General features: G+C 47.9%; 1 protein-coding gene across 2 annotated transcripts in view; it reads left to right on the top strand.

The window, feature by feature from the left end:
- col12a1b (collagen, type XII, alpha 1b) overlaps positions 1 to 13,782 on the top strand; it is a 438,574-nt gene that overhangs the window by 174,723 nt on the left and 250,069 nt on the right. For both annotated transcript variants that reach the window (XM_079255552.1, XM_079255551.1), the window contains exons 19-20: positions 13,219 to 13,383; positions 13,458 to 13,604. In XM_079255552.1, the coding sequence (XP_079111678.1) occupies positions 13,219 to 13,383; positions 13,458 to 13,604 (312 nt within the window). The remainder of the gene's footprint in view (positions 1 to 13,218; positions 13,384 to 13,457; positions 13,605 to 13,782) is intronic.

The following is a 13,782-nucleotide window of genomic DNA, read 5'->3' as shown; positions in this document are numbered from 1 at the left end:
CAGGTCTGTAGTTGTTTTGAGACAGGTCTTTAGCGGGTTAGAGACAGGTTTGTAGCGGGTTAGAGACAGGTCTGTAGCTGGTTAGAGACTGGTCTGTAGCTGGTTAGAGACAGGTCTGTAGCTGGTTAGAGACAGGTCTGTAACTGGTTAGAGACTGGTCTGTAGTTGTTTAGAGACAGGTCTTTAGCGGGTTAGAGACAGGTTTGTAGCGGGTTAGAGACTGGTCTATAGCTGGTTAGAGACTGGTCTGTAACTGGTTAGAGACTGGTCTGTAACTGGTTAGAGACTGGTCTGTAGTTGGTCAGAGACAGGTCTGTAGCTGGTTAGAGACTGGTCTGTAACTGGTTAGAGACTGGTCTGTAGCTGGTCAGAGACAGGTATGTCGCGGGTTTGAGACAGGTCTACAGCTGGTTAGAGACAGGTCTTTACCTGGTTAGAGACAGGTCTTTAGCTGGTCAGAGACAGGTCTGTAACTGGTTAGAGACAGGTCTGTAGCTGGTTAGAGACTGGTCTGTAGCTGGTTAGAGACAGGTCTGTAACTGGTTACAGACAGGTCTGTAGCGGGTTAGAGACTGGTCTGTAATTGGTTAGAGACAGGTCTGTAACTGGTTAGAGACAGGTCTGTAGCTGGTTAGAGACTGGTCTGTAACTGGTTAGAGACTGGTCTGTAACTGGTTAGAGACAGGTCTGTAGCTGGTTAGAGACTGGTCTGTAGCTGGTTAGAGACAGGTCTGTAACTGGTTAGAGACTGGTCTGTAGCGGGTTAGAGACTGGTCTGTAACTGGTTAGAGACAGGTCTGTAACTGGTTAGAGACAGGTCTGTAGCTGGTTAGAGACAGGTTTGTAGCGGGTTAGAGACAGGTTTGTAGCGGGTTAGAGACAGGTCTGTAGCTGGTTAGAGACAGGTCTGTAGCTGGTCAGAGACAGGTCCACAGCTGGTTAGAGACTGGTCTGTGCCTGGTCAGAGACAGGTCTGTAGCTGGTTAGAGACAGGTCTGTAGCTGGTTAGAGACAGGTCTGTAGCTGGTTAGAGACAGGTCTGTAACTGGTTAGAGACAGGTCTGTTGCTGGTCAGAGACTGGTCTGTAGCTGGTTAGAGACAGGTCTGTAACTGGTTAGAGACTGGTCTGTAGCTGGTCAGAGACAGGTTTGTAGCGGGTTAGAGACTGGTCTGTAGCTGGTTAGAGACAGGTCTGTAGCTGGTTAGAGACTGGTCTGTAGTTGTTTAGAGACAGGTCTGTAGCTGGTTAGAGACAGGTCTGTAGCTGGTTAGAGACAGGTCTGTAGCTGGTTAGAGACTGGTCTGTAGCTGGTTAGAGACAGGTCTGTAACTGGTTAGAGACAGGTCTGTAACTGGTTAGAGACTGGTCTGTAGCTGGTTAGAGACAGGTCTGTAACTGGTTAGAGACAGGTCTGTAACTGGTTAGAGACAGGTCTGTAACTGGTTAGAGACAGGTCTGTAGCTGGTTAGAGACATGTCTGTAGCTGGTTAGAGACAGGTCTGTAACTGGTTACAGACTGGTCTATAGCTGGTTAGAGACTGGTCTGTAGCTGGTTAGAGACAGGTCTGTAGCTGGTCAGAGACATGTCTGTAGGTAGTTAGATGTAGGTCTGTTGCTGGTTAGAGACAGGTTTGTAGGTAGTTAGATGCACGTCTGTAGCTGGTTAGAGACATGTCTGTAGGTAGTTAGATGTAGGTCTGTTGCTGGTTAGAGACAGGTTTGTAGGTAGTTAGATGCACGTCTGTAGCTGGTTAGAGACATGTCTGTAGGTAGGTAGATGCAGGTCTGTAACCGGTTAGAGACATTTCTGTAGGTAGTTAGATGTAGGTCTGTTGCTGGTTAGAGACAGGTTTGTAGTTAGTTAGATGCAGATCTGTAGCTGGTTAGACACAGGTCTGAAGGTAGGTAGATGCAGGTCTGTAGCTGGTTAGAGACTGGTCTGTAGCTGGTTAGAGACAGGTCTGTAGCTGGTTAGAGACTGGTCTGTAACTGGTTAGAGACTGGTCTGTAGCTGGTTAGAGACAGGTCTGTAGTTGTTTAGAGACAGGTCTGTAGCTGGTTAGAGACAGGTCTGTAACTGGTTAGAGACTGGTCTGTAGCTGGTTAGAGACAGGTCTGTAGCTGGTTAGAGACAGGTCTGTAGCTGGTTAGAGACAGGTCTACGGCTGGTCAGAGACAGGTCTGTAACTGGTTAGAGACAGGTCTGTAGCTGGTTAGAGACAGGTCTGTAGCTGGTCAGAGACATGTCTGTAGCTGGTTAGAGACAGGTCTGTAGCGGGTTAGAGACAGGTCTGTAGCTGGTCAGAGACATGTCTGTAGCTGGTTAGAGACAGGTCTGTAACTGGTTAGAGACATGTCTGTAGCTGGTCAGAGACAGGTCTGTAGCTGGTTAGAGACAGGTCTGTAGCTGGTTAGAGACATGTCTGTAGCTGGTCAGAGACAGGTCTGTAGCTGGTTAGAGACAGGTCTGTAACTGGTTAGAGACAGGTCTGTAACTGGTTAGAGACAGGTCTGTAGCTGGTTAGAGACAGGTCTGTATCTGGTTAGAGACATGTCTGTAGCTGGTCAGAGACAGGTCTGTAGCTGGTTAGAGACAGGTCTGTAACTGGTTAGAGACAGGTCTGTAACTGGTTAGAGACAGGTTTGTAGCTGGTTAGAGACTGGTCTGTAGCTGGTTAGACACAGGTTTGTAGCTGGTTAGAGACAGGTCTGTAGCTGGTTAGAGACAGGTCTGTAACTGGTTAGAGACAGGTTTGTAGCGGGTTAGAGACAGGTCTGTAACTGGTTAGAGACATGTCTGTAGCTGGTTAGAGACAGGTTTGTAGCGGGTTAGAGACAGGTCTGTAGCTGGTTAGAGACAGGTTTGTAGCGGGTGAGAGACAGGTCTGTAGTTGGTTAGAGACAGGTTTGTAGCGGGTGAGAGACAGGTCTGTAGCTGGTTAGAGACAGGTTTGTAGCGGGTGAGAGACAGGTCTGTAGCTGGTCAGAGACAGGTCTGTAGTTGTTTAGAGACAGGTCTTTAGCGGGTTAGAGACAGGTTTGTAGCGGGTTAGAGACAGGTCTGTAGCTGGTTAGATACAGGTTTGTAGCGGGTTAGAGACAGGTCTGTAGCGGGTTAGAGACAGGTTTGTAGCGGGTTAGAGACAGGTTTGTAGCGGGTTAGAGACAGGTCTGTACCTGGTTAGAGACAGGTCTGTAGTTGTTTAGAGACAGGTCTTTAGCGGGTTAGAGACAGGTTTGTAGCGGGTTAGAGACAGGTCTGTAGCTGGTTAGAGACAGGTCTGTAGCTGGTTAGAGACAGGTTTGTAGCTGGTTAGAGACAGGTCTGTAACTGGTTAGAGACTGGTCTGTAGTTGTTTAGAGACAGGTCTTTAGCGGGTTAGAGACAGGTTTGTAGCGGGTTAGAGACAGGTTTGTAGCGGGTTCGAGACAGGTCTATAGCTGGTTAGAGACTGGTCTGTAACTGGTTAGAGACTGGTCTGTAACTGGTTAGAGACTGGTCTGTAGTTGGTCAGAGACAGGTCTGTAGCTGGTTAGAGACTGGTCTGTAACTGGTTAGAGACAGGTCTGTAGCTGGTTAGAGACAGGTCTGAAGCTGGTTAGAGACTGGTCTGTAGCTGGTCAGAGACAGGTTTGTAGCGGGTTAGAGACAGGTCTGTAACTGGTTAGAGACAGGTCTGTAGCTGGTTAGAGACAGGTCTGTAACTGGTTAGAGACAGGTCTGTAGTTGTTTAGAGACAGGTCTGTAGCTGGTTAGACACAGGTCTGTAGCTGGTTAGAGACAGGTCTGTAACTGGTTAGAGACAGGTCTGTAGTGGTTTAGAGACAGGTCTGTAGCTGGTTAGAGACAGGTCTGTAGCTGGTTAGACACAGGTCTGTAGCTGGTTAGAGACATGTCTGTAACTGGTTAGAGACAGGTCTGTAGCTGGTTAGAGACAGGCCTGTAGCTGGTCAGAGACAGGTTTGTAGCGGGTTAGAGACAGGTCTGTAGCTGGTTAGAGACAGGTCTGTAGCTGGTTAGAGACAGGTCTGTAACTGGTCAGAGACTGGTCTGTAGCTGGTTAGAGACAGGTCTGTAACTGGTTAGAGACAGGTCTGTTGCTGGTCAGAGACTGGTCTTTAGCTGGTTAGAGACAGGTCTGTAGCTGGTCAGAGACAGGTCTGTAACTGGTTAGAGACAGGTCTGTAGCTGGTTAGAGACAGGTCTGTAACTGGTTAGAGACAGGTCTGTTGCTGGTCAGAGACTGGTCTTTAGCTGGTTAGAGACAGGTCTGTAGCTGGTCAGAGACAGGTCTGTAACTGGTTAGAGACAGGTCTGTAGCTGGTTAGAGACAGGTCTGTAGCTGGTTAGAGACAGGTCTGTAACTGGTTAGAGACAGGTCTGTTGCTGGTCAGAGACTGGTCTGTAGCTGGTTAGAGACAGGTCTGTAACTGGTTAGAGACAGGTCTGTTGCTGGTCAGAGACTGGTCTGTAGCTGGTTAGAGACAGGTCTGTAACTGGTTAGAGAAATGTCTTTAACTGGTTAGAGAAATGTCTTTAACTGGTTAGAGACAGGTCCGTAGCTAGTTAGAGACAGGTCTGTAACTGGTTTGAGACAGGTCTGTAGCTGGTCATGTACTCATGCTGGCAGTAGATACTCAGACTCTTAAAGATCTGATCACTGAGATCCAGCAGAACCTGGACTGACTGGTTAGGGACAGGTCTGTAGCTGGTTAGAGACATGTCTGTAGCTGGTCAGAGACAGGTCTGTAGCTGGTTAGAGACAGGTCTGTAGCTGGTTAGAGACTGGTCTGTAGCTGGTTAGAGACAGGTCTGTAACTGGTTAGAGACAGGTCTGTAGCTGGTTAGAGACATGTCTGTAGCTGGTTAGAGACATGTCTGTAACTGGTTAGAGACAGGTCTGTAACTGGTTAGAGACAGGTCTGTAGCTGGTTAGAGACAGGTCTGTAGCTGGTTAGAGACTGGTCTGTAGTTGTTTAGAGACAGGTCTGTAGCTGGTTAGAGACAGGTCTGTAGCTGGTTAGAGACTGGTCTGTAGCTGGTTAGAGACAGGTCTGTAACTGGTTAGAGACAGGTCTGTAACTGGTTAGAGACAGGTCTGTAGCTGGTTAGAGACATGTCTGTAGCTGGTTAGAGACATGTCTGTAACTGGTTAGAGACAGGTCTGTAACTGGTTAGAGACAGGTCTGTAGCTGGTTAGAGACTGGTCTGTAGCTGGTTAGAGACAGGTATGTAACTGGTTAGAGACAGGTCTATAGCTGGTTAGAGACTGGTCTGTAGCTGGTTAGAGACAGGTCTGTAGCTGGTCAGAGACATGTCTGTAGGTAGGTAGATGCAGGTCTGTAGCCGGTTAGAGACATTTCTGTAGGTAGGTAGATGCAGGTCTGTAGCTGGTTAGAGACTGGTCTGTAACTTGTTAGAGACAGGTCTGTAGCTGGTAAGAGACTGGTCTGTACCTGGTCAGAGACAGGTCTGTAGCTGGTTAGAGACAGGTCTGTACCTGGTCAGAGACAGGTCTCTAACTGGTTAGAGACAGGTATGTCGCGGGTTTGAGACAGGTCTACAGCTGGTTAGAGACAGGTCTGTACCTGGTTAGAGACAGGTCTGTAACTGGTTAGAGACAGGTCTGTAGCTGGTTAGAGACAGGTCTGTAACTGGTTAGAGACAGGTCTGTAACTGGTTAGAGACTGGTCTGTAGCTGGTTAGAGACAGGTCTGTAACTGGTTAGAGACAGGTCTGTAACTGGTTACAGACAGGTCTGTAGCGGGTTAGAGACTGGTCTGTAATTGGTTAGAGACAGGTCTGTAACTGGTTAGAGACAGGTCTGTAGCTGGTTAGAGACTGGTCTGTAACTGGTTAGACACAGGTCTGTAGCTGGTTAGAGACTGTTCTGTAGCTGGTTAGAGACAGGTCTGTAACTGGTTAGAGACTGGTCTGTAGCTGGTTAGAGACTGGTCTGTAACTGGTTAGAGACAGGTCTGTAACTGGTTAGAGACAGGTATGTAGCTGGTTAGAGACAGGTCTGTAGCTGGTTAGAGACAGGTCTGTAACTGGTTAGAGACAGGTCTGTAGCTGCTTAGAGACAGGTCTGTAGCGGGTTAGAGACTGGTCTGTAGCTGGTTAGAGACAGGTCTGTAACTGGTTAGAGACCGGTCTTTAGCGGGTTAGAGACTGGTCTGTAGCTGGTTAGAGACAGGTCTGTAACTGGTTAGAGACAGGTCTATAGCTGGTTAGAGACTGGTCTGTAGCTGGTTAGAGACAGGTCTGTAGCTGGTCAGAGACATGTCTGTAGGTAGGTAGATGCAGGTCTGTAGCCGGTTAGAGACATTTCTGTAGGTAGTTAGATGCACGTCAGTAGCTGGTTAGAGACAGGTCTGAAGGTAGGTAGATGCAGGTCTGTAGCTGCTTAGAGACTGGTCTGTAACTTGTTAGAGACAGGTCTGTAGCTGGTTAGAGACTGGTCTGTAACTTGTTAGAGATAGGTCTGTAGCTGGTTAGAGACTGGTCTGTACCTGGTCAGAGACAGGTCTGTAGCTGGTTAGAGACAGGTCTGTACCTGGTCAGAGACAGGTCTCTAACTGGTTAGAGACAGGTATGTCGCGGGTTTGAGACAGGTCTACAGCTGGTTAGAGACAGGTCTGTACCTGGTTAGAGACAGGTCTACAGCTGGTTAGACACTGGTCTGTAGCTGGTCAGAGACAGGTCTGTAGCTGGTTAGAGACAGGTCTGTAACTGGTTAGAGACAGGTCTGTAGCTGGTTAGAGACAGGTCTGTAACTGGTTAGAGACAGGTCTGTAACTGGTTAGAGACTGGTCTGTAGCTGGTTAGAGACAGGTCTGTAACTGGTTAGAGACAGGTCTGTAACTGGTTACAGACAGGTCTGTAGCGGGTTAGAGACTGGTCTGTAATTGGTTAGAGACAGGTCTGTAACTGGTTAGAGACAGGTCTGTAACTGGTTAGAGACTGGTCTGTAGCTGGTTAGAGACTGGTCTGTAACTGGTTAGACACAGGTCTGTAGCTGGTTAGAGACTGGTCTGTAGCTGGTTAGAGACAGGTCTGTAACTGGTTAGAGACAGGTCTGTAGCTGGTTAGAGACTGGTCTGTAACTGGTTAGAGACAGGTCTGTAACTGGTTAGAGACAGGTATGTAGCTGGTTAGAGACAGGTCTGTAGCTGGTTAGAGACAGGTCTGTAACTGGTTAGAGACAGGTCTGTAGCTGCTTAGAGACAGGTCTGTAGCGGGTTAGAGACAGGTCTGTAACTGGTTAGAGACGGGTCTGTAACTGGTTAGAGACAGGTCTGTAACTGGTTAGAGACCGGTCTTTAGCGGGTTAGAGACTGGTCTGTAACTGGTTAGAGACAGGTCTGTAACTGGTCAGAGACAGGTCTGTAACTGGTTAGAGACCGGTCTTTAGCGGGTTAGAGACTGGTCTGTAACTGGTTAGAGACAGGTCTCTAACTGGTTAGAGACTGGTCTGTAGCTGGTTAGAGACAGGTCTCTAACTGGTTAGAGACTGGTCTGTAGCTGGTTAGAGACTGGTCTGTAACTGGTTAGAGACTGGTCTGTAACTGGTTAGAGACAGGTCTGTAGCTGGTTAGAGACAGGTCTGTAACTCGTTAGAGACAGGTCTGTAACTGGTTAGAGACGGGTCTGTAGCGGGTTAGAGACTGGTCTGTAACTGGTTAGAGACTGGTCTGTAACTGGTTAGAGACAGGTCTGTAGCGGGTTAGAGACAGGTCTGTAACTGGTTAGAGACAGGTCTGTAACTGGTTAGAGACAGGTCTGTAATTGGTTAGAGACAGGTCTGTAGCGGGTTAGAGACTGGTCTGTAACTGGTTAGAGACGGGTCTGTAACTGGTTAGAGACTGGTCTGTACCTGGTTAGAGACAGGTCTGTAGCTGGTTAGAGACAGGTCTGTAGCTGGTTAGAGACAGGTCTTTAACTGGTTAGAGACAGGTCTGTAACTGGTTAGAGACTGGTCTGTAGCTGGTCAGAGACATGTCTGTAGCTGGTTAGAGACAGGTCTGTACCTGGTCAGAGACAAGTCTGTAACTGGTTAGAGACAGGTCTTTAACTGGTTAGAGACAGGTCTGTAACTGGTTAGAGACAGGTCTGTAGCTGGTTAGAGACTGGTCTGTAGCTGGTTAGAGACAGGTCTGTAACTGGTTACAGACAGGTCTGTAGCGGGTTAGAGACTGGTCTGTAATTGGTTAGAGACAGGTCTGTAACTGGTTAGAGACAGGTCTGTAGCTGGTTAGAGACTGGTCTGTAACTGGTTAGAGACTGGTCTGTAACTGGTTAGAGACAGGTCTGTAGCTGGTTAGAGACAGGTCTGTAGCTGGTTAGAGACTGATCTGTAGCTGGTTAGAGACAGGTCTGTAACTGGTTAGAGACTGGTCTGTAACTGGTTAGAGACAGGTCTGTAACTGGTTAGAGACAGGTCTGTAGCTGGTTAGAGACTGGTCTGTAACTGGTTAGAGACCGGTCTTTAGCGGGTTAGTGACTGGTCTGTAACTGGTTAGAGACAGGTCTTTAGCGGGTTAGAGACTGGTCTGTAACTGGTTAGAGACAGGTCTGTAACTGGTTAGAGACAGGTCTGTAGCTGGTTAGAGACAGGTCTGTAGCGGGTTAGAGACTGGTCTGTAGCGGGTTAGAGACAGGTCTGTAACTGGTTAGAGACAGGTCTCTAACTGGTTAGAGACTGGTCTGTAGCTGGTTAGAGACAGGTCTCTAACTGGTTAGAGACTGGTCTGTAGCTGGTTAGAGACTGGTCTGTAACTGGTTAGAGACAGGTCTGTAGCTGGTTAGAGACAGGTTTGTAGTTAGTTAGATGCAGATCTGTAGCTGGTTAGACACAGGTCTGAAGGTAGGTAGATGCAGGTCTGTAGCTGGTTCGAGACTGGTCTGTAACTTGTTAGAGACAGGTCTGTAGCTGGTTAGAGACTGGTCTGTACCTGGTCAGAGACAGGTCTGTAGCTGGTTAGAGACAGGTCTGTACCTGGTCAGAGACAGGTCTCTAACTGGTTAGAGACAGGTATGTCGCGGGTTTGAGACAGGTCTACAGCTGGTTAGAGACAGGTCTGTACCTGGTTAGAGACAGGTCTACAGCTGGTTAGAGACAGGTCTACAGCTGGTTAGACACTGGTCTGTAGCTGGTCAGAGACAGGTCTGTAGCTGGTTAGAGACTGATCTGTAACTTGTTAGAGACAGGTCTGTAACTGGTTAGAGACTGGTCTGTAGCTGGTTAGAGACAGGTCTGTAACTGGTTAGAGACAGGTCTGTAACTGGTTACAGACAGGTCTGTAGCGGGTTAGAGACTGGTCTGTAATTGGTTAGAGACAGGTCTGTAATTGGTTAGAGACAGGTCTGTAACTGGTTAGAGACAGGTCTGTAGCTGGTTAGAGACTGGTCTGTAGCTGGTTAGAGACAGGTCTGTAACTGGTTAGAGACTGGTCTGTAGCTGGTTAGAGACTGGTCTGTAACTGGTTAGAGACAGGTCTGTAACTGGTTAGAGACAGGTATGTAGCTGGTTAGAGACAGGTCTGTAGCTGGTTAGAGACAGGTCTGTAACTGGTTAGAGACAGGTATGTAGCTGGTTAGAGACAGGTCTGTAGCTGGTTAGAGACAGGTCTGTAACTGGTTAGAGACAGGTCTGTAGCTGCTTAGAGACAGGTCTGTAGCGGGTTAGAGACTGGTCTGTAGCTGGTTAGAGACAGGTCTGTAACTGGTTAGAGACAGGTCTGTAACTGGTTAGAGACCGGTCTTTAGCGGGTTAGAGACTGGTCTGTAACTGGTTAGAGACAGGTCTCTAACTGGTTAGAGACTGGTCTGTAGCTGGTTAGAGACAGGTCTCTAACTGGTTAGAGACAGGTCTGTAGCTGGTTAGAGACTGGTCTGTAACTGGTTAGAGACTGGTCTGTAAATGGTTAGAGACAGGTCTGTAGCTGGTTAGAGACAGGTCTGTAACTGGTTAGAGACGGGTCTGTAGCGGGTTAGAGACTGGTCTGTAACTGGTTAGAGACAGGTCTGTAACTGGTTAGAGACAGGTCTGTAGCGGGTTAGAGACAGGTCTGTAACTGGTTAGAGACAGGTCTGTAACTGGTTAGAGACAGGTCTGTAATTGGTTAGAGACAGGTCTGTAGCGGTTTAGAGACTGGTCTGTAACTGGTTAGAGACAGGTCTGTAGCTGGTTAGAGACAGGTCTGTAGCTGGTTAGAGACAGGTCTTTAACTGGTCAGAGACAGGTCTGTACCTGGTTAGAGACAGGTCTGTAGCTGGTTAGAGACAGGTCTGTAGCTGGTTAGAGACAGGTCTTTAACTGGTTAGAGACAGGTCTGTAACTGGTTAGAGACTGGTCTGTAGCTGGTCAGAGACATGTCTGTAGCTGGTTAGAGACAGGTCTGTACCTGGTCAGAGACAGGTCTGTAACTGGTTAGAGACAGGTCTTTAACTGGTTAGAGACAGATCTACAGCTGGTTAGAGACAGGTATGTCGCGGGTTTGAGACAGGTCTACAGCTGGTTAGAGACAGGTCTGTACCTGGTTAGAGACAGGTCTGTAACTGGTTAGAGACAGGTCTGTAGCTGGTTAGAGACTGGTCTGTAGCTGGTTAGAGACAGGTCTGTAACTGGTTAGAGACAGGTCTGTAGCTGGTTAGAGACTGGTCTGTAGCTGGTTAGAGACAGGTCTGTAACTGGTTACAGACAGGTCTGTAGCGGGTTAGAGACTGGTCTGTAATTGGTTAGAGACAGGTCTGTAACTGGTTAGAGACAGGTCTGTAGCTGGTTAGAGACTGGTCTGTAACTGGTTAGAGACTGGTCTGTAACTGGTTAGAGACAGGTCTGTAGCTGGTTAGAGACAGGTCTGTAGCTGGTTAGAGACTGGTCTGTACCTGGTTAGAGACTGGTCTGTACCTCGTTAGAGACAGGTCTGTAACTGGTTAGAGACTGGTCTGTAACTGGTTAGAGACAGGTCTGTAACTGGTTAGAGACAGGTCTGTAGCTGGTTAGAGACTGGTCTGTAACTGGTTAGAGACCGGTCTCTAACTGGTTAGAGACTGGTCTGTAGCTGGTTAGAGACTGGTCTGTAGCTGGTTAGAGACAGGTCTGTAACTGGTTAGAGACGGGTCTGTAGCGGGTTAGAGACTGGTCTGTAACTGGTTAGAGACAGGTCTGTAACTGGTTAGAGACAGGTCTGTAGCGGGTTAGAGACAGGTCTGTAACTGGTTAGAGACAGGTCTGTAACTGGTTAGAGACAGGTCTGTAATTGGTTAGAGACAGGTCTGTAGCGGGTTAGAGACTGGTCTGTAACTGGTTAGAGACGGGTCTGTAACTGGTTAGAGACTGGTCTGTACCTGGTTAGAGACAGGTCTGTAGCTGGTTAGAGACAGGTCTGTAGCTGGTTAGAGACAGGTCTTTAACTGGTTAGAGACAGGTCTGTAACTGGTTAGAGACTGGTCTGTAGCTGGTCAGAGACATGTCTGTAGCTGGTTAGAGACAGGTCTGTACCTGGTCAGAGACAGATCTGTAACTGGTTAGAGACAGGTCTTTAACTGGTTAGAGACAGATCTACAGCTGGTTAGAGACAGGTATGTCGCGGGTTTGAGACAGGTCTACAGCTGGTTAGAGACAGGTCTGTACCTGGTTAGAGACAGGTCTGTAACTGGTTAGAGACAGGTCTGTAGCTGGTTAGAGACTGGTCTGTAGCTGGTTAGAGACAGGTCTGTAACTGGTTAGAGACAGGTCTGTAGCTGGTAAGAGACTGGTCTGTAGCTGGTTAGAGACAGGTCTGTAACTGGTTACAGACAGGTCTGTAGCGGGTTAGAGACTGGTCTGTAATTGGTTAGAGACAGGTCTGTAACTGGTTAGAGACAGGTCTGTAGCTGGTTAGAGACTGGTCTGTAACTGGTTAGAGACTGGTCTGTAACTGGTTAGAGACAGGTCTGTAGCTGGTTAGAGACAGGTCTGTAGCTGGTTAGAGACTGGTCTGTAGCTGGTTAGAGACAGGTCTGTAACTGGTTAGAGACTGGTCTGTAGCGGGTTAGAGACTGGTCTGTAACTGGTTAGAGACAGGTCTGTAACTGGTTAGAGACAGGTCTGTAGCTGGTTAGAGACTGGTCTGTAACTGGTTAGAGACCGGTCTTTAGCGGGTTAGAGACTGGTCTGTAACTGGTTAGAGACAGGTCTTTAGCGGGTTAGAGACTGGTCTGTAACAGGTTAGAGACAGGTCTGTAGCTGGTTAGAGACAGGTCTGTAGCGGGTTAGAGACTGGTCTGTAGCGGGTTAGAGACTGGTCTGTAACTGGTTAGAGACCGGTCTTTAGCGGGTTAGAGACTGGTCTGTAACTGGTTAGAGACAGGTCTCTAACTGGTTAGAGACTGGTCTGTAGCTGGTTAGAGACAGGTCTCTAACTGGTTAGAGACTGGTCTGTAGCTGGTTAGAGACTGGTCTGTAACTGGTTAGAGACTGGTCTGTAGCTGGTTAGAGACAGGTCTGTAACTCGTTAGAGACGGGTCTGTAACTGGTTAGAGACAGGTCTGTAACTGGTTAGAGACAGGTCTGTAACTGGTTAGAGACAGGTCTGTAATTGGTTAGAGACAGGTCTGTAGCGGGTTAGAGACTGGTCTTTAACTGGTTAGAGACAGGTCTGTAGCTGGGTAGAGACAGGTCTGTAACTGGTTAGAGACAGGTCTGTAGCTGGTTAGAGACTGGTCTGTACCTGGTTAGAGACAGGTCTGTAGCTGGTTAGAGACAGGTCTGTACCTGGTTAGAGACAGGTCTTTAGCTGGTTAGAGACAGGTCTGTAACTGGTTAGAGACAGGTCTGTAGCTGGTTAGAGACAGGTCTGTAACTGGTTAGAGACAGGTCTGTAGCTGGTTAGAGACAGGTCTGTAACTGGTTAGAGACAGGTCTGTAACTGGTTAGAGACAGGTCTGTAGCTGGTTAGAGACAGGTCTGTAACTGGTTAGAGACAGGTCTGTAGCTGGTTAGAGACAGGTCTGTAACTGGTTAGAGACAGGTCTGTAACTGGTTAGAGACAGGTCTGTAATTGGTTAGAGACAGGTCTGTAGCTGGTTAGAGACAGGTCTGTACCTGGTTAGAGACAGGTCTTATGAATGAGTAAAATAGTAATAGGTACAGTTCTAGTACTTTCAGTAAAGTACTACTCGGAACGAGTTAAGTCATCCAGTAAATAACCCTTTAACTCCTGTCGTTAGGACATGCTCTGAACTTCATCCTTGAGTCCAACTTCAAGGCCGAAGTTGGGATGCGTCCCGGGTCCCGCAAGATTGGAGTCCTTATCACCGATGGAAAGTCTCAGGATGAAATCGTTGTCAACTCCCAGAACCTGAGAGACAGCGGCATCGAGCTGTACGCCATCGGTGAGCACCACTGCACACCTCTGCACACAACTTTTATTGTTTCCCGGGTCTTTCACTCTTCTTTTGTCTTTCAGGTGTGAAGAACGCTGATGAGAACGAGCTGAGGTCCATCGCCTCCGACCCCGATGAGATACACATGTACAACGTGGACGATTTCCGCTTCCTGTTGGACATTGTTGACGATCTGACGGTGAATCTGTGCAACAGTGTTAAAGGTCCAGGTATGAAAAACACCTGGCTTTGCCTTCATCCCAGTTCATAGACAAGGTCCTAATGATTAATACAAGAAAATAAAATTGGTTTATTTCTACATATTTATGTTCTCCTACATCATAAAACAGGAGCCAGGATTAAACTGGACCTTCTTCACTAAATATCGGGTTGGATCTGTGTGTATGC

Source organism: Telmatherina bonti (genome assembly GCF_933228915.1).
Source record: "Telmatherina bonti genome assembly, chromosome: 16".
NCBI lineage: Eukaryota > Metazoa > Chordata > Actinopteri > Atheriniformes > Telmatherinidae > Telmatherina > Telmatherina bonti.
This window is presented reverse-complemented; position numbering and strand designations above follow the sequence as displayed.